Source organism: Neofelis nebulosa, chromosome 7, assembly GCF_028018385.1.
Source record: "Neofelis nebulosa isolate mNeoNeb1 chromosome 7, mNeoNeb1.pri, whole genome shotgun sequence".
Taxonomy (NCBI): domain Eukaryota; kingdom Metazoa; phylum Chordata; class Mammalia; order Carnivora; family Felidae; genus Neofelis; species Neofelis nebulosa.
This window is the reverse complement of record NC_080788.1, coordinates 68,951,383-68,979,043: the sequence shown is the minus strand read 5'-3', so window position 1 is coordinate 68,979,043 and position 27,661 is coordinate 68,951,383. Positions and strand designations below refer to the sequence as shown.

Genomic DNA, 27,661 nt, shown 5'->3' with positions numbered 1-27,661 from the left:
GGGTAGAATCACTGAGATCAGAGTTGTCCTGGGAAGTCCAGGGTGTATGTGACTGCCTGTAGTCTACAGAGCAGCCACTGACCAGTAGTAAAAGGTTTGCAGTGGGGAAAGAACCTTAGGTTGGCTCCTCTCCTTCCTGCCTCCACACCCCCAACCGCTACCATTGCCCCGACATCCAGAGAACATGGAGAGAGGCTCCAAGGGATCTGGGCGTTGGGGAAGGGCATTGCTGAGCAGGAGCATGGTAGAAGCCCAACTTTGAAGCAAGAGAACAGAATTCTCAACGGGAAAATGAACTACTAAAGCAAAAGATGACCCCCAAAAGCTCCCTAGAAGGTAGGGGTCATGGAGGGAAATAGTAACTCCAAACCATTTCATTGAAACAGCCACTGATAGGTGTGCTTTTTGAAAGCACATCTTTCTGGAGAGAAGCCAAGAAGAGAAGATTCTGCAAACTGGGACCTCATTACAGCACCATCATCTTGGTTTGCAAATGCCCTACTAGTAGGAGTCTCCAATGCACTCTGGCCTGGATTTAATCCTTTCAGCGCATTCTCTTCTTGTGCGGGTACAGTCTTAGTTACTGCTGCAAACACAAATGTTTAGTGCGTGGTGTGGCGTATACACTCAGACCTATGTCAGCGTTGAGAAGCGCCCATTCCTGGGCAGCTCTGAAGATGTATTTCTTAGGCTATATAAATCACTACTCATCTTTGTCTCATTTTTATTTCTTTTCTGATGCTCAGGTCAGCATGTTGAATTCATCGTAACTAACTTGTGCATGTGGGCAGAGAGATTGGATTACTAACCATGTGTTTTAAGTAAATTGTGTAAAATTAGCTAAGTAAAGAAGTAAGGCACTCAACTATTTCTTTGATATTAAGCAAGTATGTGAGTAATATTGAGCAAAAGATTTTTATTGGAGGCCCTAAAGAAAAAGCACATTCAATTTTTTTAATGTTTGGGTTGCTGGATCTTTACTTAATCTTTAAAAAATATTTTTGAAAAAATTTTGAAAATAAAGAAACGTACAAAAGATAATACAACACACCCATATTCCCACCACGTGGAAGTAGCTATTAACATTTTGCCACATATTCAATATGTTGTAATTTAAAAAATGAAGCATTACAGATAAAAGTGAAATTTTATTTGACATGCCGTTCTCGTCTTCCATGTTACTAGTGATAAACTCTATCATGAAACCAGTGAGTGGCTTTCCAGTCTCTGTATACATACAGGCAGATGTTTGTATGTATGTTTATACACACATGCAGGCATCTATGAACAATATGGTTTTGCGGGTACTGTTTACATATGTGCACAGTGTAGCAGACTGCATGCTTGGTAACAATAGTAGGAAACCTATAGTGAGTGATTATGCTGTGCCTGGAGCTGCGCAAGAGAGAGTCTCCATCCTTTCAGTGACTCTTTGCAGCAGCACTGTTGTTGTTATCCTCCTTTTAGAAAATGAAGGTGCACAGAGAGGTTACTTGCCCAGGGTCACACAGCTGATTAATGGTGGGACTAATTCTTAGCCCCACCATCACGGTCTGGAGCCCGAGCCCTTGACCATCATGCTAGATGGCCTCTTCTCTGTATCACTCTGCAGAATTCTTCACTCTCTCAATATCATGTTTTGGATATCTGTAATTGTTGATTTTGTAAATCTGGTTTATTCCTTTTCACAGTTGTACCATACTCCCTTAAGTGAGTATAGTATATAAGCAGCATCGCATGGGGGTCAGGACCTGTAAAATAGGAATAGTGAAAATACCTACCTCACAAGGCTGGGTGAGAATTAAATGGTTTAATTCAAATAAAGCAGGTAGAGTTGTACGTGGTACCGAGCAAGCATCCAATAAATGTTAGCTGCTATTACTTGCTATTATCATCTATCCATTATTCTAATGAACATAATCACTAGGTTGTTTCCGGTTTTTCATTATTGCGTATATTGCTCCAGAGAAAGCCCCGTGTCTGTATACGAAGGTTTCATTTGGTTATCTCCCTAGAAGAGGAATTGATGACTCGTAGGGAGTGCATGTTCTCAGTTAAACCTGGTATTGCCAGAGCCAGCTAAACTAATCTCCACTCCTCCCTAAATGCACTGTGCAGAGTTTCCCTTTCCCCACAGCCTCAGTAAGAGTTGATATTATCTGACTGCTGGATGTGCAAATTTGATGACATAATTCATATACTATGAAGTCCACCCTTGTTAAAGTGTGCAATTCAGTAGTTTTTGGTATCTTCACCAGTATGTGCATCCATCACAGCTACCTAATTCTAAGAGAAACCCCTTAACCCATTAGCAGTCATCCCCACTGTCCCCCATGCCGACCCCTACTTGCTCATCTGCTTTCTTTCTCTGTAGATTTGCCTACTCTGGACATTTCCTATAAGTGGAATTGTGTGCTTTGTGGGTTGTTGAGGTTCATCCGTGCTGTAGCGTGTATCAGCACTTCACTCTTTTTCACGGCCCAGCAGTACTCCACTGTGTGAACGTACTGCATTTTGTTCGTCTGTTTCGGTTGTTTCTACCCCTGGCCATTATGGATAACATTGCTATAAACATTTATATGAAAATTTTGGTATGAACATATATTTTCCTTGTCTTGGATATGCATCCATATTTATATACCCAGCCATGGAATTGCTTGGTCCTTTGGTAACTATGCTTACCATATTGAGAAACTGACAAAGTGGCTGCACCATTTTGCAGTCCCTTCAGCCATGTCTGAGGGCTCCAATTTCTCCACATCCATACTTCTGACATTTGCTACTTTCTTTTTAATTCTCACCATCCTAGGGGATATGCAAATATCTCATGGTTTTGATTAGCATTGCCCTGATGACTAATGATATTGAGCATGTTTTCATCGGCTTAGTAGCCTCCGTATGTCATCTTTGGCCTATTTTTTCATTGGGCAGTTTGCCTTTTTATTGGAGTTATTGGAGTTCTCCGTGTGTGTGTGTGTGTGTGTGTGTGTGTGTGTGTGTGTGTGTGTATTCTGAATATAGGTCCCTTATCAGATACATGATTTACAAATATTTTCTTCCATCTTGTGGGTTGTCTTTTCACTTTCTTTTTTTTATTTTTTTTTTAAATTTTCTTTTTAACGTTTATTTATTTTTGAGACAGAGAGAGACAAAGCATGAACGGGGGAGGGGCAGAGAGAGGGAGACACAGAATCGGAAGCAGGCTCCAGGCTCTGAGCCATCAGCCCAGAGCCCGACGCGGGGCTCGAACTCACAGACCGTGAGATCATGACCTGAGCCGAAGTCGGATGCTCAACCGACTGAGCCACCCAGGCGCCCCTGTCTTTTCACTTTCTTGATATGAATTGGTATATTTTAATATTTGTAGTTTTCATATGTTTCCTCAAACTTGAGTTTTCAAAGTTGTCTATTATCTGCTGACTGGATCACAAGCCAGAGAGCCCACGTAACTGTCTACTCAGAGTAAAGTGTATGCATCTAGTATTCCCCAGATCAGAAGACGCTCCTGCATTGGTCACAGAAACAGACTTTCTGAAGTCATCTATGTGAGCCTCTCAGCCAGTGAAGGAAAGTCAGTTTCAGTAACATAGAAAACATGCCTTCACACCTAATTAGTGTTTGAATTTGATAATCAAAGGCACTGAGAAACCATTCCTTGTATTTCCAAACTGCCAGTTGGTTAAAATTCAAAAGCATTTGGATTCCTGTTTAAGCTGGCCTCTTCCTTTTTTTTTTCTTTCTCCTCCTCCTCTCTTCACCTCCTCCTCCCTCCCCCCTCCCTCCCCCCTCCCTGTTTTGATTTCAGATTGAAAATGGCTCAGGAATCCGTCAGCAAGTTGACGTCAGAGAAGAAAGTGGAGACGAAGAAAATCAATCCCACAGCTAGTCTGGTGAGATGCATTTTTCAGCCTAACCTCAAGATTTTTCATTATAACTGAGGTGTATCCAGGAATGTGTCTGAATTTAAAGGACAAAACTCAAAGGAATGAGCAGTATCCAGATTCTCAGTCCCCATCGCAGATTAGTTTAGGTAAGAAAGAATATAGGGGAGCAGGGAGCGAGGAACCAAACACAGTTTCTTGTGTTCTCCCAGCAGACTCAACAAAGCTGGTTTCCTGGTGGAGCAAATTTAGTCACTTGCCATTTTACACCCTTCCATACCCCATGCCGACATCCCCCTTATCCCAAAGCGCCTTTGTCCCAAAATGTTGAGGCATTTAAGAAAGGGGTAGAGATTATGCTCTTTAGATAACTGGGAAAACCGAGATGCAAAAAGATACAGCCTACCTAGGATCACTTCCCAAATGGATAACAAAAACCTGGCACAGAGTCTTGGTGCCTGACATCCTCCCTGGCCTCGAAACTTGGAGTCAGTCTGTGAGGGGAAATTGTCCTCCATAGTCCCATTCGGGAAGGTTCACAATGTAGCTCTACCTATACATTAGAAACAGTAGTCGGAATAGCTAAATGGTTAGGAACGCGAGGTGTTAGGGTTCAAATCCCAGCTTAGCCACTTACTGGTTGTAAAACCTGAGTGAAATCACTTTGCTTCTTTCTTTTTGGTAAAAAGAGAGAAATAATACTGCTTTTGCTTTGGGGTTACCTTGAGGAAACTGAGAGATGTACAAAGTGCCTGATTATAAGAGCTTAAAAATGTTAGCTGTTTTTCTTGTCATTACAAATTTTGGCAGCATTAGTTGGCCCTGCCCTGGAGAACAGCAATGAGTGTTCTCTCTTCAAGAGAACACTCTCCTCAGTTTGATTTTCAGACCCTACCTTCTCTGTCTCCTAGTGTCCCACAGCTACTCATTTTTATCCTTTTCAGGTACTTGTACCATTTGCCAGCTACTTAAAATTTTTTGGCCATCTAAGTGAAATTTCAGTTATTAAAGCAAGATTTTTTACGTTGATTGATTGTGGTATCTCTCATAACAACCCTATCAGGAGCTAAATGAATGTTGGGTGAGAAGTGGGGAAGTCAGAGTCATCGGACTCGATCGGGGAAAGCCTCAGTCAGAGCACATAGCTCCCCCCCTAATGGGCACATCCTCTGTGCCCATTTGATGACGTATTCATTACCTGCACTTGTATGATTTTTGGTGGCAGTGAGCTCAACCCTGATTTTTGTCTTCCTCCTTGGTCAGCTTCTACCCCTTTCACCAGCCCTCTTGTTTGGGCCTCTGTCTTAACTTTTACAGCCAAACCTTATTTCTAGAGGCACAGAATGGATTCAGCCCTGTCAGTGGGTTTAGTGTGGAAATTTTTTTAATAGGCGACCTCCGCTGTGAGTTAGCTCTCAGTTGTGATCTTCAACTTGTCTTTTGTTGTTGTTTATTTGGGTGGAAATTAGGCAAGAGCTTGCAAACTGATTTCCTTATTCAACTTCACAGGTCAAAGTTGAGATCCAAACGCAGGATGGGTGTTTAGAAATCACCAGCGTAAGTTTACATGTAGGCCAGTTTAGTAACTCAGTGCGTCGCATCTCATAGATCACAAGCAGATGAGGATCTGCTCCCAAGAGGCCTCTCTGTGCAAAACAGTACACCTCTTCCATTTCTTTTTTTTAGCCTTTTATTTGCCCACCTCAAACAGACAGACAGACCCATTCTCACTATGCTTATTATTTTACTCCTCTGAAGTCCTAGAAACAGTGAGGGCCCATGTTCTGTTGTGTGGTTTCTTATTTGTATTCATATCTTGCCAGTGCACTTTGATGTCCTTCTTTAGAAGGCTGTCCCTGGGAAGGAAGCTCTGGGGGAGCAGAGAAGAATATCCATGGCAAATAGGAGCTTCCTCCCTGATGTGTGGATTAAATCTGCTCATCTTCCCTTCTACACGGCCTTTGTTTAGTATTGCCAAGTTGACCGTGTGCAGATGGTTTCAACTTGGAAATGGTGATTTGTTTCATATCCAGCCTCTTCAGAAACGATTCCATAGGCATTCCCTATTTCCATGAATAGACTGAGCATTGGGGTAAGAGGAGTCTTTGAATGACACTGCAGCGTTAGGACCTTTGTCACAGAGGAAGAGAACAGCACAGCCTAGCATGGTGAAAGGTCAGTATTTTAGGTGGATATAATTGATTGATTAGCTGGTAATTCATTGTTTGTTTTTGGAAAGTAACGGTAATAGGGTGGGAGGAGTAGGTAACTGAGGATTTCCAGAAAGAGGGATAGAATGACTCGCATTTCTTGGGCATTGAGTACAACACTGTTCATCATTTTAGACCAACGCTTTGAGAAATTTACCAAAATCTGAGAAAGATAAAAATTTAGAAAAAAGAATGATAATAAACTCATTTTTCCCCCTCAAAAAACAGAAGGAAAGACTGCGTCAGAAGGAAGCCAGTGTGACCACCAACTAATACAGAGACATATGAAAATGATGGCAACGCGATGTATTTTCTTTCATGGTCCTTTGCAACACCGGTGCTGCAGGAAGTTCTTGAAAGATACGTCACCAAATGTCTGTTTTGCTCATCTCTTTCTGAGGTCATTGCAGTGAGCACCCCGTGCCTTTTTAAGGAAGTCCCCTGTTAGGCCACAGGAACAATGAGAAACTGTTTACAGGACCATTGCAGGAATATTGATTATTGTCTCTTTAGAGGTCCAGAGTCACTCCATTACAGGACCAGAAGAAATACCAAGATTTTCCAAGTATCTTTAAAAGCGGTGATTTCAAGCTTTCTAACCAAAGCTTGATATATATAAACTCGTGACAGAAGAAAAGGATCTTTTATGACAATTGCCGTGCAAGAACTTAAGCCTTGATCTTTACATACTGCTGCTTTGACAATTGATCTTAATTTTCATCCTGTTCCAGGAAGATCCTGAAGCACCTTTCTCACCAAAAATGTGGAGCTTACCAAAACTATATTTAAGAGGTCCAAGACTATGTATTTTCCAGAAGAGAGAAATGGTTATTTGGTTGTTGTTGTTGTTGTTGTTGTTGTTGTTGTTGTTGTTATTCATATAATGGAAAGGATAGAAGATGGAATTATACATGGGTGGAAAAGAAATTATGATACAAGGAGTTGACATCAGCTATTAAGCAAGACCCATTCTTTTGTTTTTATAGAAGCTTGCTGTGGTTTCCTTGCCCAGCAGAAATTCTGCACCCTAACTTCTGGAAAAAACAGGGATAACCAAGCCACACAGGCTTGGAGGTCAAAGTACCTGCTTGGGCAAGCGATCCAGTAACAGCAGACTTGACATTTCAGACTGTTCGTGAGTGGATAAGGCCACGGTGACATTGAGCTCAGCTCTGCATCGTGTTCTGGGACTGTGTGCTTGTGGCTGTACCTCTCCCACCAACCTCAGGAGGCAGTTTCCAGACAGGAGAGCAAATGCTACTTTCAGTCTTTCACCATGATCTCAACCAACAGGCCTGTGACCTAGGCTGTAGCAAGAGTCTTTGATGTCAAAAAAATTAAGAGCATAAAAAAAGTTCTTTACATCAAAATGAAAAGAAGATGATTACATTAATATTAAGCTTTGAGTGGAATATCACACACAGGCAGCTCTTTCTGACCCTGGGAGCCCATAAGACCACTACCCCTTGAGTCATAAGGGAAATGATCTTGGATCTCTCCCCTGCCACTTTTTTCCTTATGCCACCTCTCTTTGAATCTATCTTGTGAGAGGAGAAGAGAAAGGGCTAGACGTGAATTGAGAATAATATCAAAGACTATCCATTTTGGGTCCTGAAGGGAAAGAGGTCTAAGCCTTCTCCTTCAGTTGGTGGAGGACAGTCTAGAGGGGGGTGAGAACCTTAAAACCCTTCCTGATCGGGCTGCCATCTGTAGCCTTGCCCCTTAACCCAGGCTCTTCCCAGAACCTCTCAACTTGCTAGGTGCCTGAGTGTCCACCCAGGACTGCCTGCCAATCATCAGCCCCCTCAGGGACCCCCTAATATAGTCAGCTAATTAAATCAGCACTATATCCTAATATAACGCAGTCAGGATCAAATCAAATCACAGAAGCCATATTTGTTCAGGTGCTAACCACCTTCTCTAATAATTCAAAAGAAAGGAAAATGGGAGCACGGTTGGGGTTTTTCGTTTGTTTTTGTTTTTCCGATTCAAAATAAGAGATGAGACCAGCAAAACCAAAAAGCTGGTAAAGAACTTCCATTACTAAAAGGAGTTGCTTGTGAGCAAGAAACTTTTCATGCTGCTTTCTTATGTTGTTTCTGTTCATTTTCACTTAACGCTGAAGAAAATCTAAGGAATTCATCGATTTAAAACAAATTCCACTTACAGTCATCCTGTGCCCTGTGACATTCCTTCTAGTATTATCGTGCAAAAGAAAAGTGCCTGTTTTGTCCTTGCCTTGGGGATCAACTTTGAGTTCAGTGAGATCACGTCTAGATCCTCATGGGTCCCCACAGAGTTGATGAACGAGAGCAGCAGGGACTTTCAATGGAGTCACTGTGGTCCACTTCAGGTCTCTAAGGAAGATGCTCACAAGAAAATCACTGACAGTAAACAGGACTGTCACTATGGCCACACAACCCTGTAAGAACATGCTCTCAGGGAACCATTGCTGAAGAAGGAGGAGTGGAAACATTTAATGTGATAGACAAATGCAGCCCAAGTTGGATTCAATCCACATGGACGGAGTCAAAATTGGCAGTAAAATACCTATTTCTAAAGATTGTACTTTGCCTGCTCTGTTGGGGAAACCTGGTGATTCTGTCACACTACTCAAATATAGTAAGTTATTGTATCAAGACACTAGGTCAGAATCTCCATTATTCTCACCCATTTTCAATCCTGCATTTTGTATCTGGATGCCGCCTCCCAAGTTCACACATGTACTGTGGTGTTGGCACAGCCTTTGTTTCTAACGTAAGTTGATTCTCAGTAAAGGTTTGCAAGAGCTTGTTCAAGTTGGGCCGTCTAAAACAACCTGGAGCCCCTTGAAATAATCCCCCTAAAATGCAACTGAGATGATGTTAAATGCAACTTTTCATGGAGAGAAAGTGGTTAGTGCACCGCTTACGCAGCTTGAGCATTTTAGGCATGCGGGTGTAAGTGGCTTTTCTAAGCACAGCCGTCCCCAAACTAGAGGGAGAGTGGCCAGTGTTGCTACTCTATGTTTAAACAGATATTCATACCCAACTTTAGTAGCCAGATTCTGACAAACCTTGACTTATAAGCAACATCATCTCTTCCTAGCCAAGAGTCATTACATCCGAGAGCATAGTTGGTTGGATCACAGCTTGGTTTCTTGCATGAGTAACCTGCAATCCTCATCTAGCATACAAGTATATCATATATTACACTAAAGCATGGTATAAACATGTCAGGTAAAAGGCATCAGGCCTGTGAGGTGTCAAAGATCAGGTTAGAAGGGGGTGCGCTGTATGGCTTTTAACACGAGAGGCAGCTTAACAATCGGGGTGGGGAGGGGCATGGAAAGGGAAAAGTGTAGCCAAGCAGAAATAGATGATTATGATGATGATGGACCTGCTGCCTTTTGAATCCTTGAGTTGACACCTATGATGTCTCTTCAAATGCCCACTGCAAGTACTTAGGAATAATGAAAAAAAGTATTTCTGAAATCTGGGAAGTAGAATAAGGAAACTCGGTGGTGGAAAGGTGTACTAGCCAAAACAAACTGGCAGCATGGTCAAGGAACCAATTGCCAGATTGGGTGCTAGACTTGGACCTCTGCCTGTCCCCCAATAAGCACAAGTATTGAGGCCCCCTTTGGCACCTCTTTTTTTTTTTCCTAAGAACCATAAGGAAAGGCATTTCCTAAATGAAAAGCTTATATGCTGCTGGTGAAGAAACTGGAAAAACTGAAGGAAGGAATAAAACTCTGTGGTGGTATTGGAAACCTTCCACAAGATATGGAAGTCATTGCTATGGTTCTTGCAAGGACCATGATTGGATGTAGCAGGAGAGATGTGTTATTTTTGGTAAATATTTGCCTGTTGGCCTGGGATTGTACATCTCTCCATAGATTATACTGTATGCAATGGGGGCCTTTTCATTTTAATTATTGCTTTCATGAATATTGTATTTTCTCACTTTCGTTTTTGCTTTTCCTTTGCCTGATGTCATGGACACAGATCATTGCACACAGCATTGCATGCAGCAGCATGACAGACAGCATCTAATCCGAATATCAAGGGGAATTAGCAGTGCAGACCTGTGAGCTTTCCCAGTAACCAGACTGTAATGTTAACAGGGAAAATTCTTCATTCCCCAACATCTTAAATCGGCTTATTTTGTAGTACTCTTCCCTCCCCCAAACAAAGATAAAACCAACATGGGGCTTTCTGTGTTGAGCAGAGGAAAGAAGTCCAAAATATATAGCTTCCCCCCACCCGCCAAAAAAATCCAAATATCAAATATATCATTTTATAAAGCAGTTTAGATTTGTGCATAATTTTCTTTGATTCTGCCTGTTCTCATCAGAAAACAAAAAAATGACTGAAAGCTGGAAAGGAAAGAAAAAGCATCAGCAGATTTGGTAATCCACAAATTAGTTTATTAGTTTCTAAAACACACACAAAATGGACATACTGTAAATTCCAGTGTTGTGGAATTCCTGAGCACAAAAACTTGGAACAGCTGTGAGAGCTGATGAGTGTGGACAGAGTAAGAGCTGTCTGTGGCCTACTTGAGACTTTCGCCTCAACCAGGCAATTTTTAGAGTGTGGATTCAAAAGAGTGTAGGATTGCCCTGAATAGTTTTTTAAAAGCCACATACAAGGAGAAGTAGTGTGATCCAATGGAAGAAGTAGCCAGACCATTACAACACCCTTAGTCTGGGTTCTCTTTAGAGCAGTTGATAAATGTGTGGAACATCTGGAAGGTCGTCAAAACCACATTTCATATATTAGATATCCTACCTTTAGGAACAATTCAGCTGAAGAAAGCAAACTGAATAAAGAAATGAACTCTCATTCATGTCAGCTACTTTGTCATCATGAAGAAGTCTGCAACACAAGAGAAGTCTTGCAGCCACACTGATAGTATTCAATATTTGAAAACTCTGAATCATTTTTAGCCTTTCCAAAATGCTAGTTACTTGTTGGGTATATTTACATTTTCTACCTATAGAGAAATCTAGCCACTTGGAAACATCTCTGTTGTTGGTGCAAAAGTCACTTAAAGAAAAGCACCTTCAGAAACTGGCCTCAGCATAGCTGGCTGCTGCAGACTTGCCTAACAGTATTTATAACCCCATCAGCAATTGAATCCAGGCATAACTAGGCTCTGTTACTCACAGCTGTATGTGACCGAGAGGCCCATTTTGTGGCGTTGCTGCACACCCGTCGGTTGTTGACACCTTATTAGAGGCACTGAATGTTAGTTTCACAATTCTTTATTTTCCTTCCCGAGGAGTGGGCAATCTACCAAACCCTCCCAAATCGACTCTTTGCTGGGAAGTAGTGAATTCAAGAGCATTTTAACATGCAAGCGTGAAGCCAGTTCAGTAGCCTTATTTGTGCCAAGACTCTTAATCAACACTGTGATATAAACCTAGCATTTGGGAAATTTGTGTAGTTGACAACTTAATTGGAAACGTGAAGATATTAAAATGGCAGCTAGCTAACTCTGTCTCTCAAAGCCCCCATGCAGCTTCTACCAATAGAGACATTAAGGAAGCAAATCAAGCCTCATTCAGCAGGCCAGCTGTCCTCAAGTAGAGCTTATCAGGTTCTTTTCCCCTCTACACCAGCCCCTCTCTCAACCAGCCTGGTGATAACCAGTAACACAAAAAACCTTTTCCTTGTCATCGTCTCCTCTAATGGTTCACTTCAGTCTAGAGCTCGGATGAACTCTGAACGTCATTGCATATTACATCTATGAAGTACTTGTTCATAAACATCATTTCCATTCTGTGATCTGGGGAAGACACACTTAATCTCATTTTTTTAAATAGGAAAGTTGTAGCTAATGCCATTAATTTATCCTTCTGCATTCCATCTATGCTCATAAAATTTTCTGTTTTTTTTTAAATCTTCTCTCAAACACCTGTCTGCCTCTTTTTCTAAAAGCTAATCCAAATACTTCTGTGAGCTAGTTTTTTCTTTATGCTTTGTGTGAAATTTGATAGCATTGGGCTAGCAAAATGCAAATGAGCCCATAATTTCCAGCCAGAAATTCACCTCCAAAGAATTTGGCATTCTTCTCCATGGAGTAAACAAGCTTCTAATATATTTAGGCTATTTTGTAGGCTGAGCATTTCCCTAAATTCTACCTGTGCAGATACCAAGGGGGACTCTACTCTGTCTTTGAAACTGTAAGGATGTCATACAAGAGAATGAATATTCCTCCCCACACATAGTGAGAGCCGCCATTATGTTATCTTATGCTTATACTGACTATAAGCATAAGACCTCTTCCAGAGCTTACTTCTATTCTTGTCTCGTGAAACAAGTGTGTTTTTGTTTATTCATCTGGGTCGGCTTTCCAAAATGAAAGGCTAGTCGCATAGACATCTGAGTATCTAGGGAAATTGCTCTCTACCTCCCTATGGCATGGACAATAAATGTGTTCAGGAACAGACAACTCTCTGGTAACTCTTGGGATGGATTTTGAATTCCAGGTTTCTAGGCAATGCATAAAAATGGGTAAAGAGCATTTGAAAATTGTACTACTCTTCCCAATTAGAGACTGGAAGGAGATTCAAAATCATTACATTTTAGATGGGTTTGAGTGAACTATAAACAGCTCATTGTTTTTCCCTTTCTTCTTGGCATCTTGTCCCCAACTGTAATCTTACTTTTCATATCTGACCAACAAGGTGTAAAAAAGGCGATTTCAGCCCCACTGAGACCGCACTCTGCGTAATCCTCCAAAGATACCCATTTCCTTTGGAAACAAATCTGTGAATGAGGGGGAAGGTGGTGCAATTCTCCTATTTGTCCGGAGTGACACATGGGATTTTGGGGTCCAGCAGCAAAAGGATAGGTTTATACGAAATCATTAATTTTTCAATTCTGTAATTCTTCAGTTTCTCAAGGCACAAAAAATACTCTACTGTTAGCAAAAGATACAATCTTCAGCAAATACAAGCATTAAGAAAAAAGAACTCCCCTTTAAAGAAGCAATCTAAGATACTCCTAAAAAGGCAGAAACTTTTAAAATTAGAAATTGAATAATTTTTGAGAGAAAACATGTCACTGATTCACCATAGTTTTTTCCTCTCGTTGATTTTTCATTTAAACTAGCGTGGGAAGCAGGGTGCCCTGGACTTTGATTTAGGGGATCGTGCTTTGGCCAGGAAAATCAGCATCAAGCTGCATGCCCAGAACCTAAGTGAAATCAGTCAGCTTCCTAATAGGAATCAGGCCTAACAAATGGAGGTTATTTCAAGTCCTTTAGGGCTTAATTTTCTTAGTGACACCATGGACCCCAGATGCTGCTTCCTAAAATGCATTTGATGTATGCGGTTATGTGTCTCCTATGGCCTTGGGACATTGCAAGCAATGGGTTGTGGGAGAAGAGCAGGAGATGGGAGGAAGGAATATTTGAACAGGGCCAAGAGGCAATGTTTTGCTGATACAATGCATTGTGAGGGGGCTGGTGATTTTTGCCACGCTTGTGTCATTGGCAGCCTTTCAGGGGAAGCTCCAGGAATCTGTATGAGGCAAATGAGAGCGCTCAATATCTTATACTCGTCAGTGGCTGACAGTGTGCTGGAAAAGCAGGTACTGTAGTGAAAGTGGCCTGTGCTTGCTGAGAGGACTCTTACATTTCAGAATCATTCTGATGAGGCTGGCTGCGCACAGGTCTTCCTGTTTTCTCTACGCCTGTCCAAAAGTCATTTTGGCACCTAGCTTCGTTTGACTTTCCTCACCTCGATACTTGTGCTCCGGCCCCCCCTTCCTCCAAATCCCACAGCTTTTTCCCTGCCTTTACCTTTTCAGTTTCTGCAGGACCCAGCATGTTTACTCCCTCCGTCCCCTCAAACCCAATGCGCTGCTCCCCAGCCCTTTGGACGGGGTGCTTTGCTGTCACCAAGTGAGACACAGTGCTGTGGCTGCCTCTTGTTAATGTCAGCATCACCTCATCACTTAGGCAAAGAGGGGAAAATCCATAAAAGAGATGGAAAATACATTTCTTTTTCGTTTATTCGACTTTATTTTAAGAAGGTTGAGGGGAAGGTTCTAGTCCTTTTCAGTTTCTCAGATCGTACTTTAAAACTGTCTAATTAGGGACCATTCTTTGATAAGTTATACATCTGCCCAGGTTACCATCTATGAGGCATAAAACCAAATTTTTGAATCCGAAGTAACTTTTCTGTGCTGCTGGACAAATTGACTTAATTCTGTGCAAACAGTTTGAATCATAGGCTTTCTATTGCCACCCCAATCTTACTTCCACTCATGATCCAAACAGCTACACGAATCTGGATCAGGATGTTGACAATTTGTGGTATTTTCAGATCAACGGTAACTGTTACACTCTTGAAAGTGCTTAAAAAGAAAGTATAAGCATGTCCTAAGCAGTCAGTCTTTTGACCTGGAAACATCTTGGCTTTTCTGTTTAATTAAATATTAGATCAATCTATAGATACAATCCTAAAGGGTTTTAAACAATAATGAAGACAGTTTGAGAAATGAGAAGGCACTTTAAAGGCATGAAACCTTACATTACATGCTCTTGGATATTTTTTAACGTAATAAGCTAATTCAATTCAGGTATCTTTTCCCCTTTAAATTTTTAAAAATACGTATTTCTAATTTGTTTGCATATTTAATTTTGTCAAAGCTGAGAAATGTTCATTAGTTGGATTTGTAAATGTCATTTGCAACCAAATGAAGTATTTATTTTTAAAAAGAAAGGATGAAGGAACCAATATTGATTTGTACATAATGAAAATTTATGTGTGTATCTCTCTCTATATATATATTTTCCTCCTTGACACTATTTGGTCACCATCTCAAGTGTATTTTTGTACATAATATATATTGGTTAGAACATGTAGATTGTCTATTCAAAGAATCCTATCTCTGTGATAGATTATATTTATCCTAATCTGTTGATACCTCTGTTAATTTGTTTTAAGAGATAGAACTCTATTTTTTGGAATTTGCAGAGAACTGCATTCATGGCTTCCAAATGTAAATATGATGAGGATATTTTAATAAATCTTGGTTTCATGTCTGTTGGATGTGTTGTGCAAATTTATTTTCAGGAGACATTTCAGGACAATCTCCCAACAGTACTCTCACGTGGTGAATGCCAGTCCTCTCTGACGCTCATTACTGCTCAAGTACAGTATTACTGAGCTGCAAGAGCTGGGTCTTGGTAAGTCCATCATGTTTCCTTCTTCCTCCTCTGTCTACCCCACCAACAGTGGGCAATCTAGCTAGGCATTCAAGGCTAATACCAGACAAACCCAGCCAGGCATTGGCTCAGCGAGGCTGACCCAAAAGCAATATTTCCTGAAGATGAACTGCCCCAGCTGGGAGCATATAGGCAGAACCACAAGTATTGGTGACTTCAGGTTGTGGGTTGGTAAACGATTATACTAGAGAAACAGAACAGAATATATAACTGTATTGTGTTCTAGCACTAAGCACAAGGTACGAATTCTTTTCAAGCGATGGTATGACACATGCAAATATTTGTGAAGGAGAAACTAAGACTTGCAGCAGAACACTCGTCCATTTAAATAAACGTGTGATTGTGTGGTTTTAACTGATTGATTTATTCAGTGTTCCTGAATACCACACACTCTTAAGTTCTAGAAGTTTGCTGAAATATCCCCCAATTTATACCGATACATTTAATGAACAGACATAGTTATTATCTTGGGGAGACATTTCATCACTAGGAAATGTAAATCATAGAGTCCTGGAGCTGCAAAAATCTTCAGACATTGGATGAAATCTCTATTTCACAGAGTAAAAACTGAAGTTCAAGGGATCTGCTGAAAGTCACATTTAGTTTTAGTGAACACATTAAGATGAAACTCCAGATCTCTTGACTCCAAGACCAAAGCCATTCCCACTGCTTAACTCTTTCATCACGTTAAACTGTTTTCTTCAAAATACAGGTCTCCCCCTGCTATGCGACCATAGAGTGTATGGAACTTTTCATAGGCCAAAATGGCATAACACAAAGAAACAATTACCATTAATTTATATGGAAAATTTTTTGAGCATTCCCAGACCCAAAAATAATCTCTCTTAGACTTTTCTGATACCTTAGGAGACATCTTGCTAACGGATGCACAAAATAAATCAAGATAAAGTACAAATGCTCACAGACACAGCTCAAAACTGTAATGTCTTGATGCTGAGATGCTGAGTGTAGTTCCTGGGAAGCAGCTTGGCGGGGCCCCTCTTGCTGCTGGGGTGCACGCTACCTCTACAAGGCTCGCTGCAAAACAAATGCTAAATGCCGTTTTTGCTTCTTGCCTTTTTTTTTTTTTTTCTAAAAGCAAGAATCTTCTTCGGATTTCTTCTGGTTAGCAAAAGCAGATACTAACGTACGTCTTTTGTGAAAAGCAAAGGGATGTAACAGGAACTTTCAGAAAGTGGGGGATACCTATACACCATTATAGAGAAATGTTCTAGAACTGTTGTTTGAAGAAAGGGTCCAAATGCTCCTAAGCGTTTATAGAAACCATCATTAAAGTTGTGTTCTGAATTAGAGCCCCCTAGCAGGGGACAGAGGCCTGAGTATCAAGGAATCCAGGAAAAACATGAGTTCACCTTGGGAAGAAACTCCTCCCTGGTTTAATCAAGATTTACTCTCCCCTGCTGAGTGATACCTGTAGAATTTTTAAGTATGTTTTTTTTTTTTTTTTTTTTTTGCCTATTCTGTAAATTCTTTAAATTCTAATGGTCCAAATATCAGGCCATAAATTCCTGAGGCTAAATATTCCACTTCAGACTCTAGGTGCCCACTTTACCTGCCTATGATATATTCATGGAAATAAAAGACTTGACAGTTGGACTGTACTGGCCCCACCTGCAATGGATCCCCGCATGGCTTTGGTTGTCTTTTTGTCTTCTCAGAGTAAATCTGCTTCATGCCCATCATTGTGTAATAATGAATGGTTAGAGAACGTAACTATATTCTTTATCAACTGATGCATTAAAAATGCCCCCACTTCCTATTTTTCATGGGGTTTTTTTTTGGTTTGGTTTTTTTGTTTTTTTTTTTTTTTTTAGTTTGGAAAGAGTTTTTCATGTTTTTTTGTTTTGTTTTTAGTTTGGGTTTTTTTTTTAGTTTGGGCAATTGGGTGGGTCTCACTCTGGAGTTCCAGAAGATTGTAGTAGTATGTCTGTTGGGTCCTCAGCCATCTGAAAACTGGAAGGCTTGAGTGGGGAACATGCACTTCCAAAATGGCTGACTCACTTGGCTGGCAGGCTGGTGCTGGCTCTAGGCTGGGAGACTCAGTGTCTCTCTACAGAGCTGCTTGAATGATCCAAGACAAAACATATAACGTTTTTTTTTGTTTTTGTTTTTGTTTTTGTTTTTTACCAAGGCTCAGAAGTCAAATCCCATCACCTTCATCATAGTCTACTGGTTGAGGCCTTTACAAAATTCTGCCCAGGTGAAGGGGTGGGGAAACAGACTGCACCTCTTTTTTTTAGACCCCACCTCTTGATGCAGAAATGTGAATACCATGCTGTAGGAAGAGCATGTGAAATGGGACATATATTGGTACAACCATCTTTGGATCACTTGTCCAAGTAGCTTGCCCTGTTCTTTCTATCTGGTCTTCCTCCTCCTTCTCTTATTCTTATTTTGTTCTGAAACTAAATATCAGATTTCTTTTTCAAAATTTTCCCTACTTTTCCCCAAATCTTCCCTCTGCCTGCATATCTGAGCACAGAAATATTTGTCTTCTTCCTCTGGATATAAACCTTCTTTACCTTGAAGAAAATGAGTTATGTCTTGAGACTTTATAAACACAGGTGGAGAAGAGAACTCAAAGCTGACCCTAGAATTTTGCTCGACAGTCATAAGCCTGCATTTCTTATCACATGACTAAAAGAGATGTTGATTCTGAAGCTGTGTCTTGGCCAGTAAGTAAATGAAATCATACTTTCTTGGGGGCTAGAATAAGATGTTGACTACTACAATACTGTATAGGTATTAATACAATGGGATATTATTCAGCGTTAAACAGGAAGGAAGTTCTGACACATGCTACAACCTGTATGAACCTTGACGACATGATGCTCAGTGAAATAACCCGATCACAAAAGAACAAATATTGTTTGATTCCACTTATATGAAATAAATAGGGAAGGCAAAGTCACAGAGATAGAAAGTAGGATGATGGTTGCCAGGAGCTAGAGGGAAGAAGGAATGAACTTGTTCAATGGCCATGGAGTTTTAGTTTAAGAAGATGGAAACGTTCTGGAGATGAATGTGGTGATGGTTGTACAGCAATGTGAATGTATGTAATACACAGAACTGTACATTTAAAAGTGGTTACAATGGTAAACTTTGTATTTTGCCATGGTAAAAAAAAAAATTATGTATTAAAAGCTTCCAGCTGCTACATTAAGCATTTTATATGCATTACTCTGTTTAACCCTCATAACGATAATTAATATGAGGTAAAGATTACTACTATCCCCATTTTGCAGATAAGAAAACTAATGTTTGGAGAAATTGATAACTTTCCCATGGAATTCCTAAGTGGAGAAACTAAAATTCAGCTACTCCAAAGAAATGCTTTCAGCCAGTGTCTTATCTTTAAGATCACAGAAATAGAATTAACTGATTCAGAAGAAATGCGGAAAGATAGACAAAGATGGTAAGGCCTTAACACATTGGTGGTCTTATAGTCTTATTTTTGAGATATGGTAAAAACATTGTCCTTCTATCAAAACTTAACAAGACCATGGGGGAGGGGAAGGGGAAAAAAAGTTACAGAGAGGGAAGAAGACAAACCATAAGAGACTCTTAAAAACTGAGAATAAACTGAGAGTTTATGGGGGGAGGGAAGGAGGCAAAAGTGGGTGATGGGCATTGAGGAGGGCACCTGTCGGGATGAGCACTGGGTGTTTTATGGAAACGAATTTGCCGATAAATTTCACATTAAAAAAAAACAAACTGGGAAAGTCCCTACAAAGTAAAAATTACTGAATAAGATTTGAGAGGAGATAAAAGTCCAGAGAGATAAACATGGTTTTTAGTGTTGCTTTCCACCTGGGGATTCTATAAGAGATGACTGAAAGGCGAGACTATGCTTTGGGCAGCCTGGGTGTCCTAGGGGGACAGAAGTAAAGGGCAGGGCCCACTATATTTAAACCTGATTAACAGCCCCTTGTTTTGAGGTTAAGATGTGGGTTCTCAAGTACCAGGGTGAATTTGACAATATCTGAAGACTTTTTTATTATCATAACTAGGAAGAGATACTCTTGATATCTAGTAGAAAGAGTAAGATACTACCAAACATCCTGTAAGGCATGGATCATCCCCACAGTAAAAAATTGTCCAGCTTGAAATGTCAATTGGGCCAAGATAAGGTGATATCAGATATCAGATATCAGATGAAAGCTAATGCTTTCAGGAACCTGGAAAAACAACAAAAATTCTTCCTGGAAATGTATACACACACATAAATTCTTTCTGGAGGAATATAGTATCATCCTAGATCTGTAGAAACAAATCAGTTTTTTTAAATAAAATGTCATGGGGCGCTTGGGTGGCTCAGTCGGTTGAGCGTCCAACTTTGGCTCAGGTCTTGATCTCGAGGTCTGTGAGTTCGAGCCCCCCGTCGGGCTCTGTGCTGACAGCTCAGAGCCTGGAGCCTGCTTCGGATTCTGTGTCTCCCTCTCTCTCTCTGCCCCTCCCCCACTCATGCTCGCTCTCTCTCTCTCTCTCTCTCTCTCTCTCAAAAGTAAATAAACATTAAAAAAATTATATAAAATGTCACACAATCAAGAACAAACAAACATATGAGAAGACAACAATCATGAGTGAGAATCAGTAGTGGCAATGCTCAATAAAAGCAAATAGGCTCCAGATATTAGAACTCTCAGCTTAACTATGTGCAAGGAGTAAAAATAAAAGATTGGAAATTTGGGCAAAGAAATAAAAATCACAAAAAAGTTACAGAGCAGATTGGAGAGAAAGAAAAATTCTAGAACTGAAAAATACAATAATCCCAGTTAAGAATGCGATGGATGGGTGTAATCACACATTAGAAATAATTTCACAGAGAATAGGTAAACTAGAAGACAAATCAGAAGAAAAGATCCAAAATGAAACTCAGAAAGATGAAACACTGAAGAGAAGGTAAGAAAAGTAGGTGACCTTATGAGAACAGAGGTCAGAAAGCAGTATTAGCACAGTTAATGACAGAATTTTCCAAAACTAAAGAAAGACATGAACCAACAGATTCAGGAAACAGTAAGAAACGGCCACAGTATAAATGAAAAGCAATCCCCTCCTAGACACATCATAATCAAATTTAAGGAAGACATAAAAAAATAAAATCTTAAAAGCATCCAGAAAAAAGATATTAAAATTAAAGGGTCATTATAGTAGAATGGTAGACTGAAACTCACATCATTAATTCAGTCATTATCTTAAAAGTAAATGAACACCGGGGGGCCTGGGAGGCTCAGTCAGTTGACTGAGGTCTCAGGTCGTGATCTCGCAGTTCATGAGTTCAGGCCCTGCCTCAGGATCTGTGCTGACAGCTCAGAGCCTGGAGCCTGCTTCGGATTCTGTATCTCCCTCTCTCTCTCCCCCTCCCTTGCTCATGCTGTCTGTCTGTCTGTCTCTCTCTCAAAAATGAATAAACATTAAAAAAATTATATATATATATATTTTTTTTTTCATCTTTTCTCCCCTCAGAGAGTCCCCCTTAAAATTTCTTGTGGGGCTGGTTTAGTGGTCACAAACTCCTTTAATTTTTGTTTGGTAACTTTTTATCTCTCCTTCTATTTTGAATGACAACCTTGCTGGATAAAGAATTCTTGGCTGCATATTTTTCTGATTCAGCACATTGAATATATCCTGCCACTCCTTTCTGGACTGCCAAGTTTCTGTGGATAGGTCTGCTGCAAACCTGATCTGTCTTCCCTTGTAGCTTAGGGACTTTTTTCCCCTTGCTGCTTTCATGATTCTCTCCTTTCCTGAGTATTTTGTGAATTTGACTATGATATGCCTTGTTGATGGTCGGTTTTTGTTGAATCTAATGGGAGTCCTCTGTGCTTCCTGGATTTTGATGTCTGTGTCTTTCCCCAGGTTAAGAAACTTTTCCTCTATGATTTGCTCCCATAACACTTCTACCCCCATTTCTTTCTCTTCCTCTTCTGGGACCCCTATGATTCTGATGTTTTTCCTTTTTAATGAGTCACTGATTTCTCTAATTCTTAAATTGTGCTCTTTTGCCTTCATCTCCCTCTTTTTTTCTGCTTCATTAGTCTCTGTAAGTTTGTCCTCTATATCACTGATTCTCTGTTCTGCCTCATCCAACCTTGCCACTGCGGCATCCATCCTGATTGCATCCCAGTTATAGCATTTTTAATTTCAGTCTATTTTTTACTTCTTATATCTCTGCAGAAAGAGATTCTAATCTGTTTTTGACTCCAGCTAGTGTTCTTATTATCGTGATTCTAAATTCTGGTTCAGACATCTTGCTTGTATCTGTGTTGGTTAAATCCCTGGCTGTCATTTCTTCATGATCTTTCTTTTGGGGTGAATTCCTTCATTTTGTCATTTTGAAGGGAGAAAGGGAATTAATGAGGTAGAAAAATTAAAATTAAAAAATATTAAAATTAAAAAATTAAACACACACACAAAATCGAATAAATGATGCTAGATCCTCAGTGTGTGTTTGGTCTGGATGTTGAAAGTGGTTTGACAGATTAGAGAAAAAAAGGGGAAAAAAAAGAAATCATTTGAGAATTTGAAAAAATGAATACACTGAAGTAGACTAAAATGAGATGATGGGAGTAAAATAGAATTTGAAAAAATTTACACAAAAGTAAAGAATAGAGTAGAAAAAATTAAAGAAAAATATTTTTAATAAAAATTAAAAATAAAAATGAATTTTTTCTCTTTATTCAAGAATAAGAAAAGAAATGAAAAAGAGAAAAAAGAGGGAAAAAGAGGAAATCGTTTGAAAATTTGAAAAAGTGAATACACTTTAGTAGTCTAAAATAAAATGGTGAAGTAAGATAGAATTTGGAAAATACTTACATAAAAGCAAAAAAATAGTTTAAAAATTAAAAATATTGAAAATAAAAACGATTTTTTTCTCTTTCTGTATTCAAGAAAAAGAAGTGTAAAAGAAAAAAGAAAAGAAAGAAAATTGAATAGATGGACCTGCTAACAGATTGAAGTAGGACTGAAATTACTTCATTTTCCCCTAGAAGTCAGTCTATGTAGCACTTTATAGTCGATAAACTAAGTAGGCGGTGAAACCTGTTTTTGAAGAGCAAGGTTGGCCCAGTTGGGCGGGGCTCAGTGTAACAGCTCCATTTTCCACTAGATGGCGCTGCTATCCTACTGGGGTGGATTGTTACGCCACCCATAGGTGTGTATGCGCATGCGCGGGAGCGGTGAAAATGGCGGCGTCACCCAGCTACCCAGTCTCTAGTATCAGAACTCTGTTCTCCCCGATCAGCAACCGCGCACCTGTCTGCTGTCTTCAGCTTTCGTCCACTCCCCGCTTCTTCACTATCCGTGACCAAGCCCCAGGCAGTACCTCTCTCCCACATTTTGTCTCAGACACGGCTGTTTTCCCTGGCCCCTTACTTGTGAAGGACCCCGGCTTTGACCTGTTCTGCCCCTCTGTGGGAGGGTCTCACCAGCAATGTCCAAATGTCAGCTGCACCCAGGAATGCTTGCTGGACCCTGCTGCTGCTGGTGCCCCGAGACTGCGGCCAGGTGCCAGCCTGCCCCAGAAAAAGCTCGTGAGATGGTGTAGCAGCAGCTTTTCAGGGATTATGGAAAATCACAACACGCATCTGGCACCAGGCTTCACCCTTAACGACCTTGTTCCAGCACCAGCGAATGTGGCCGTTTTCTGGGGTCTGCTGGGACCAGGTGGCTTCAACAGTCTCTACCAAATGTCCTTCTAGCAGTGGAACCGCTTTTCCCTGTGTGGCCTGAGAACCTCCCGGACCCCACTCTGTTCCTGGGGATTTGTCCTTCCCACCAGAGCACCACCAGGTATCGAGCTGTGGAGTTGCAGGGTCTGCGCTCCCCTTGTTTACAGTTTTAATGGAATTTAAACCCTCTCCGTTCTTCTTTCTCCTTTCCCCTTTCTCCCTTTTTAGTTTAGTCCCTGTGGCTGTTTCCAATTTTCCACTCTCTCTCCAGCTGCTTTTGGTGGGGGGGGGGTGCTTTTCAGGTATTCTCCCCCGCCCCCACCTCTGTCCTCTTTCTGTAGGCAAAAGCGGCTCTGTGCCCTCTGTGGCTTCTCTCTCCCCAAGTTCACCTCTCTGCGCCGCATACCTGCTGAATTCTATGGTTCAGGTTGTACAGATTGTTGTGTTAATCCTCCAACCAGTTTTCTAGGTGTGCAGGATGGCATAGTGTTGGTCTGGCTGTATTTCATGGACTTGAGACAAAAAACCCACTTCCATGCTGTTCTGCCATCTTGGCTCCTCTTAAATTAAAAAAATTTTAAAGCACTAAATTAGGCATTGGGAGACTGGATTCTAATCACAATTCTGCTCTATGACTTGAAGCAAGTCACTGGATTTTAGAACCTTGATTACTCAATCTGCCAATGTGCATTCACCTGTGTGTCTCACAAAGTTATAAGAATCAAATAATATCAAATAGTAGCTTTAGAAAGAACAAGTTGCTATAAATTATTAAGATAGGATTATTCCTTACACTTTTTTTAAATTTATTTTTGAGAGAGTACTAGTGGGGGGGAAGCAGAGAGAGAGCAAGACAGAGGAGCCATATGGGGCTCCACACTGACAGCAGAGAGCCTGAGCTCAAACTCATGAACCTCGAGTTCATGACCTGAGCCAAAGTTGGACGCTCAACCGACTGAGCCACCCAGGTGTCCCATTTCCTTACACTTTAAATTCCATGTTTAAATGTCCCCATGCTATGTACAGCAGATAACTTAGATTTTTAAAAATATTTTTTTAATCTTTATTTATTTTTGAGAGAGAAAGACAGAGTGCAATTGGGGAGGAAGAGAGAGAGAGGGAGACCCAGAACCTGAAGCAGGCTCCAGGCTCTGAGCTGTCAGCACAGAGCTGGACGTGGGGTTTGAACCCACAAACTGCGAGTTCATGACCTGAGCTGAAGTCAGATGCTTAACCCACTGAGCCACCCAGGCATTCCAGCAGATCATTTAAATTTAAATGGTGTCACCTGGTTACCTTCCTTGGTTTTGGTTTGGGCTAGGCCAAGGGATGGCAATGGAATTTCCAGGCTTCTGTATAATCTCATGTGCATTTGAATTCTAGGTTTGGAAAATCCATACTCAAATATAAGCCTCAGTTCCTAGCAGTGATCTCTCCTTCATGCCAAACCCAAGAGGGGGACCCCTTCCCTGCCCACAGCACTGTGCCACCCACAGACCAGACCTCATAGTCAAGAGCACCCAATTTCATCTGGGAGCCAGAGGGAGAGCCTGCATGTCTGGACTGATAACTGGTGCTCATCCTCAGGAATTGAGCATAAATTGAGGTTCTGGTCCTTTAGGATAAAATCCCTCAGTCCCTATACAGTTCTTTCTCAGGCCATCTAAAGTCATTTTGAACATGTAGTTAGAACCTCTTTGGCATTCGTTCAACACATTGGAAGTTTCCATTCAGATAGGATGAATCCTAAGTTTTTTGGAAAGAATGAAAGTGTAGAGAAGAGGCAGGTAGGCCTGAGTCCGAAAGGGCAACTTTAAGAGACCTCTGTTTAAAATGTGAGTGACACCAATGACATGACCTCTCTATGAGAGCTCACAAGTCTATCTCTATGCATACCTATTTGGATAGAATTCAGTGGTTGCTGATTTCACAAATATTTAAGTGCCCTTGCTACCAAGTTGTAATGCAATGGGTCTATGGGCTGGGTCTTATATTTTCTTCATATTTCTTCAAAACTTCTAGTACAGTGCACCATGACTGCTGAGGAACCATATTAGGGAGACCTGACTCTGGTGTGGTGAGCGTCTGCTTTTGCTCCCAACTTCACAGCGTCTCCTGACTATCCTTTAGCTTTCTAAGAGCCTCTCTTGGGATCCATTCCCATCAGACTTAAAAGCTTCAGCTGGGCCATCATTCATATTTCATAACTATAAAGTAGAAAGAAGTGCTTTATAGCCTATACCTGATATCCAAGGAACAGATTGAAAACGGTCTGGAAAATCTGATAGATGTGTGTGCACAAAGGGGAGCCTCTGGGACTGCTCCCCCTGCAAAGGTGAGCGGCACGATGGAATGCAGAAGTAAAAGCAGTTTTTGCTGGTTTCTTATTCCTCGCCTCACTGAGTACTTTTCATAACATGTCCTCTCCTCTGGGAGAAGTTTACAAGGGAGAAGGATCAGAATTTTGCTCATCAGTCACTGCATCCATTTGTGAAGCCTCCTTACAGACAAAACTCTGTGGTCCTCACCACTCACCAGCAGAGAGGCGGGGTGAGGCTTATTAGGTAGACAGAGCACTGGAGAAGGTGTCAGGAGATCTGCGTCCCAATCTCACCTTTTTCTCCCACTGAATGCCTTCATCCCTTAGCTCAACTTTCTCATCCTAAAATGTGTGCAGTGCTGTCTGGCTACTTCCCACCGCGATTATTGGGTTCAAATAAGAGTCTGTCTATGAAAAGCCTTTCCAATGTAATAAAATGCTAAGTCAATATGAGTTCATCTAATATTCCAGAAGAGAAAATGGAGATGAAGAGAAGCCATGACTCACTCAAGGTCCGATGGCTGCAGTGAAAACACATTGAGACTTGAACTCCTTTTTCTGACATCCTTCTAGCGTTCTTCCCAGAACAGTCTGACTTCTTGGGGCAATCGTCCATGATTTGATCTGCTGAAGGGCAGGAACTGGGCCAAATGTTTGTACCCATTCTATTGAGTGTCCAATCAATATTGTTCACTTCATGTTAATTGAAGGACATTCCCAAATGCGACTCAACTCTTCTCACAGGGTGAGGTTGGACTCAGACATAGCATCTCCACCATCAGTAGGACTGAGGAAAGCAAGCAGTTGGCCCCAGATGACTGCCTCATGCAGGCTGCGTCATCAGGACAGGAAGAAAATGTTAACCGGGCTGAAGACTATACTGGGTGTAGAGAAGGAAGACATTCTGATTTAGGCTCCCTGCACTTAAACTGGATTTTTCTGCTTTAATGCTTTCCTAAAAAGCGTGTTCTGAAAGAAACTTTTCCACAAATCTGGCTGGGACCAGGAGTAAGAAACTTCATTTTGGAGTAAAGCGACTGGAAAAGGAAAAGTTCCTGCCCCCAAGTCGTCTTTGTTTCCTTGAGAAAAAATATGCACGAGACTCTGCCCAGCACTTCTCAAAAGCTACTGGCATTTTTTTGGCCTCCATTGAACTACCCCACTTGCCTATATATAGTCCTGTCTTGTGTAAAGAATTTAAAAAGCATTAGGATGCAGAAATCAAAGAGACAATAAATTTAAAACCAATCTTATTGTCTGCAGCCTAAAGTGTTATTCAGATCAAAGGGGAGGGGACATCTGGCTTCTGGCTTGCTACAAAAGGCAGATCACGTTACCTACCAATCACAAGATTCATCCACTCTCAATTTTGGGGTCTAGAGAATATGGCTTTTTTAGCTCCCAGTGAAGCATAGTAGGTGAATCAGTCAGACCTCCTGATACCCTTGGAATAAAACAAGTTCCATGGGATTACATAAGCATGTACTCATGAGTTCTGCCCTGTGCCTCTCTGGTCATGTGTGAGGCTTCAAGAGCTCAAAGCCATGGCCAGTTTGTCACCACCCTTTTCTACTCCCTCCCTCAAAGCTAGAATTTTCTGATTTGCAAACCTCACTTCACAACTGAGGATGTATAGCCACGTTAGATTATTTGAATCTGTTTTGCCCAAATCACAGTTGAAAACTGTATATTTAGTTGAAAACTCATGTAAACTCATGCTTTCCTCTATTTTGGTTATAAAAGCATAGATGTGTCTTACCGTAAATTTTTTGGTTTTTGGTTTTGTTTTGTTTTGTTTTTTGTATGTATTTCTGTGAGAGAGAGACAGAGCATGAGCAGGGGAGGGGCAGAGAGAGGCAGAGACACAGAACTTGAAGCAGGTTCCAGGCTCTGAGCTGTCAGCACAGAGCCCGACATGGGGCTGGAACTCACCAACTGTGAGATCATGACCTGAGCCAAAGTCAGACGCCCAACTGACTGAGCCACCCAAACGCCCCAATCCTACCATAAATTTTTCATAATCACAGCTTTGAAAGAGGAGTCAATTGTGCTCTTTGTCTAGCAATTTACTTCATGTCTGTACAAATTCTATACGTGATCCAGTTCTAAATTACATGAGTAAGATCTCCCCTGTAGCATAAATGAGGGAATTAAAGCAATTTAAAGGCCATCATTAAGATCCCAAACCAGGAACTCTTTAGTTAGTACATAGCTCTGATTTTGTTTGTCCTCGTGAGCAAATAGCACAAAGGCAGGGTACGTTTTGTTTTGTTATGTTTTGTTTTCTGAGTGTTTCAGAGGGAAACAAAGAAGTAAGCACCACGTTTAAGAACATCT

At 40.9% G+C, this 27,661-nt stretch overlaps 1 protein-coding gene across 5 annotated transcripts in view; it reads left to right on the top strand.

Moving 5' to 3' along the window:
• The window catches only part of FMN1 (formin 1), a 433,957-nt gene extending 418,827 nt beyond the window's left edge, over positions 1-15,130 (top strand). For all 5 annotated transcript variants that reach the window (XM_058738290.1, XM_058738286.1, XM_058738287.1 and 2 more), the window contains 2 exons: positions 3,806-3,890; positions 6,320-15,130. In XM_058738290.1, coding sequence (XP_058594273.1) covers positions 3,806-3,890; positions 6,320-6,364 — 130 coding nt within the window. In that variant the 3' untranslated portion in view covers positions 6,365-15,130. The remainder of the gene's footprint in view (positions 1-3,805; positions 3,891-6,319) is intronic.
• Positions 15,131-27,661: the final 12,531 nt, after the last annotated feature.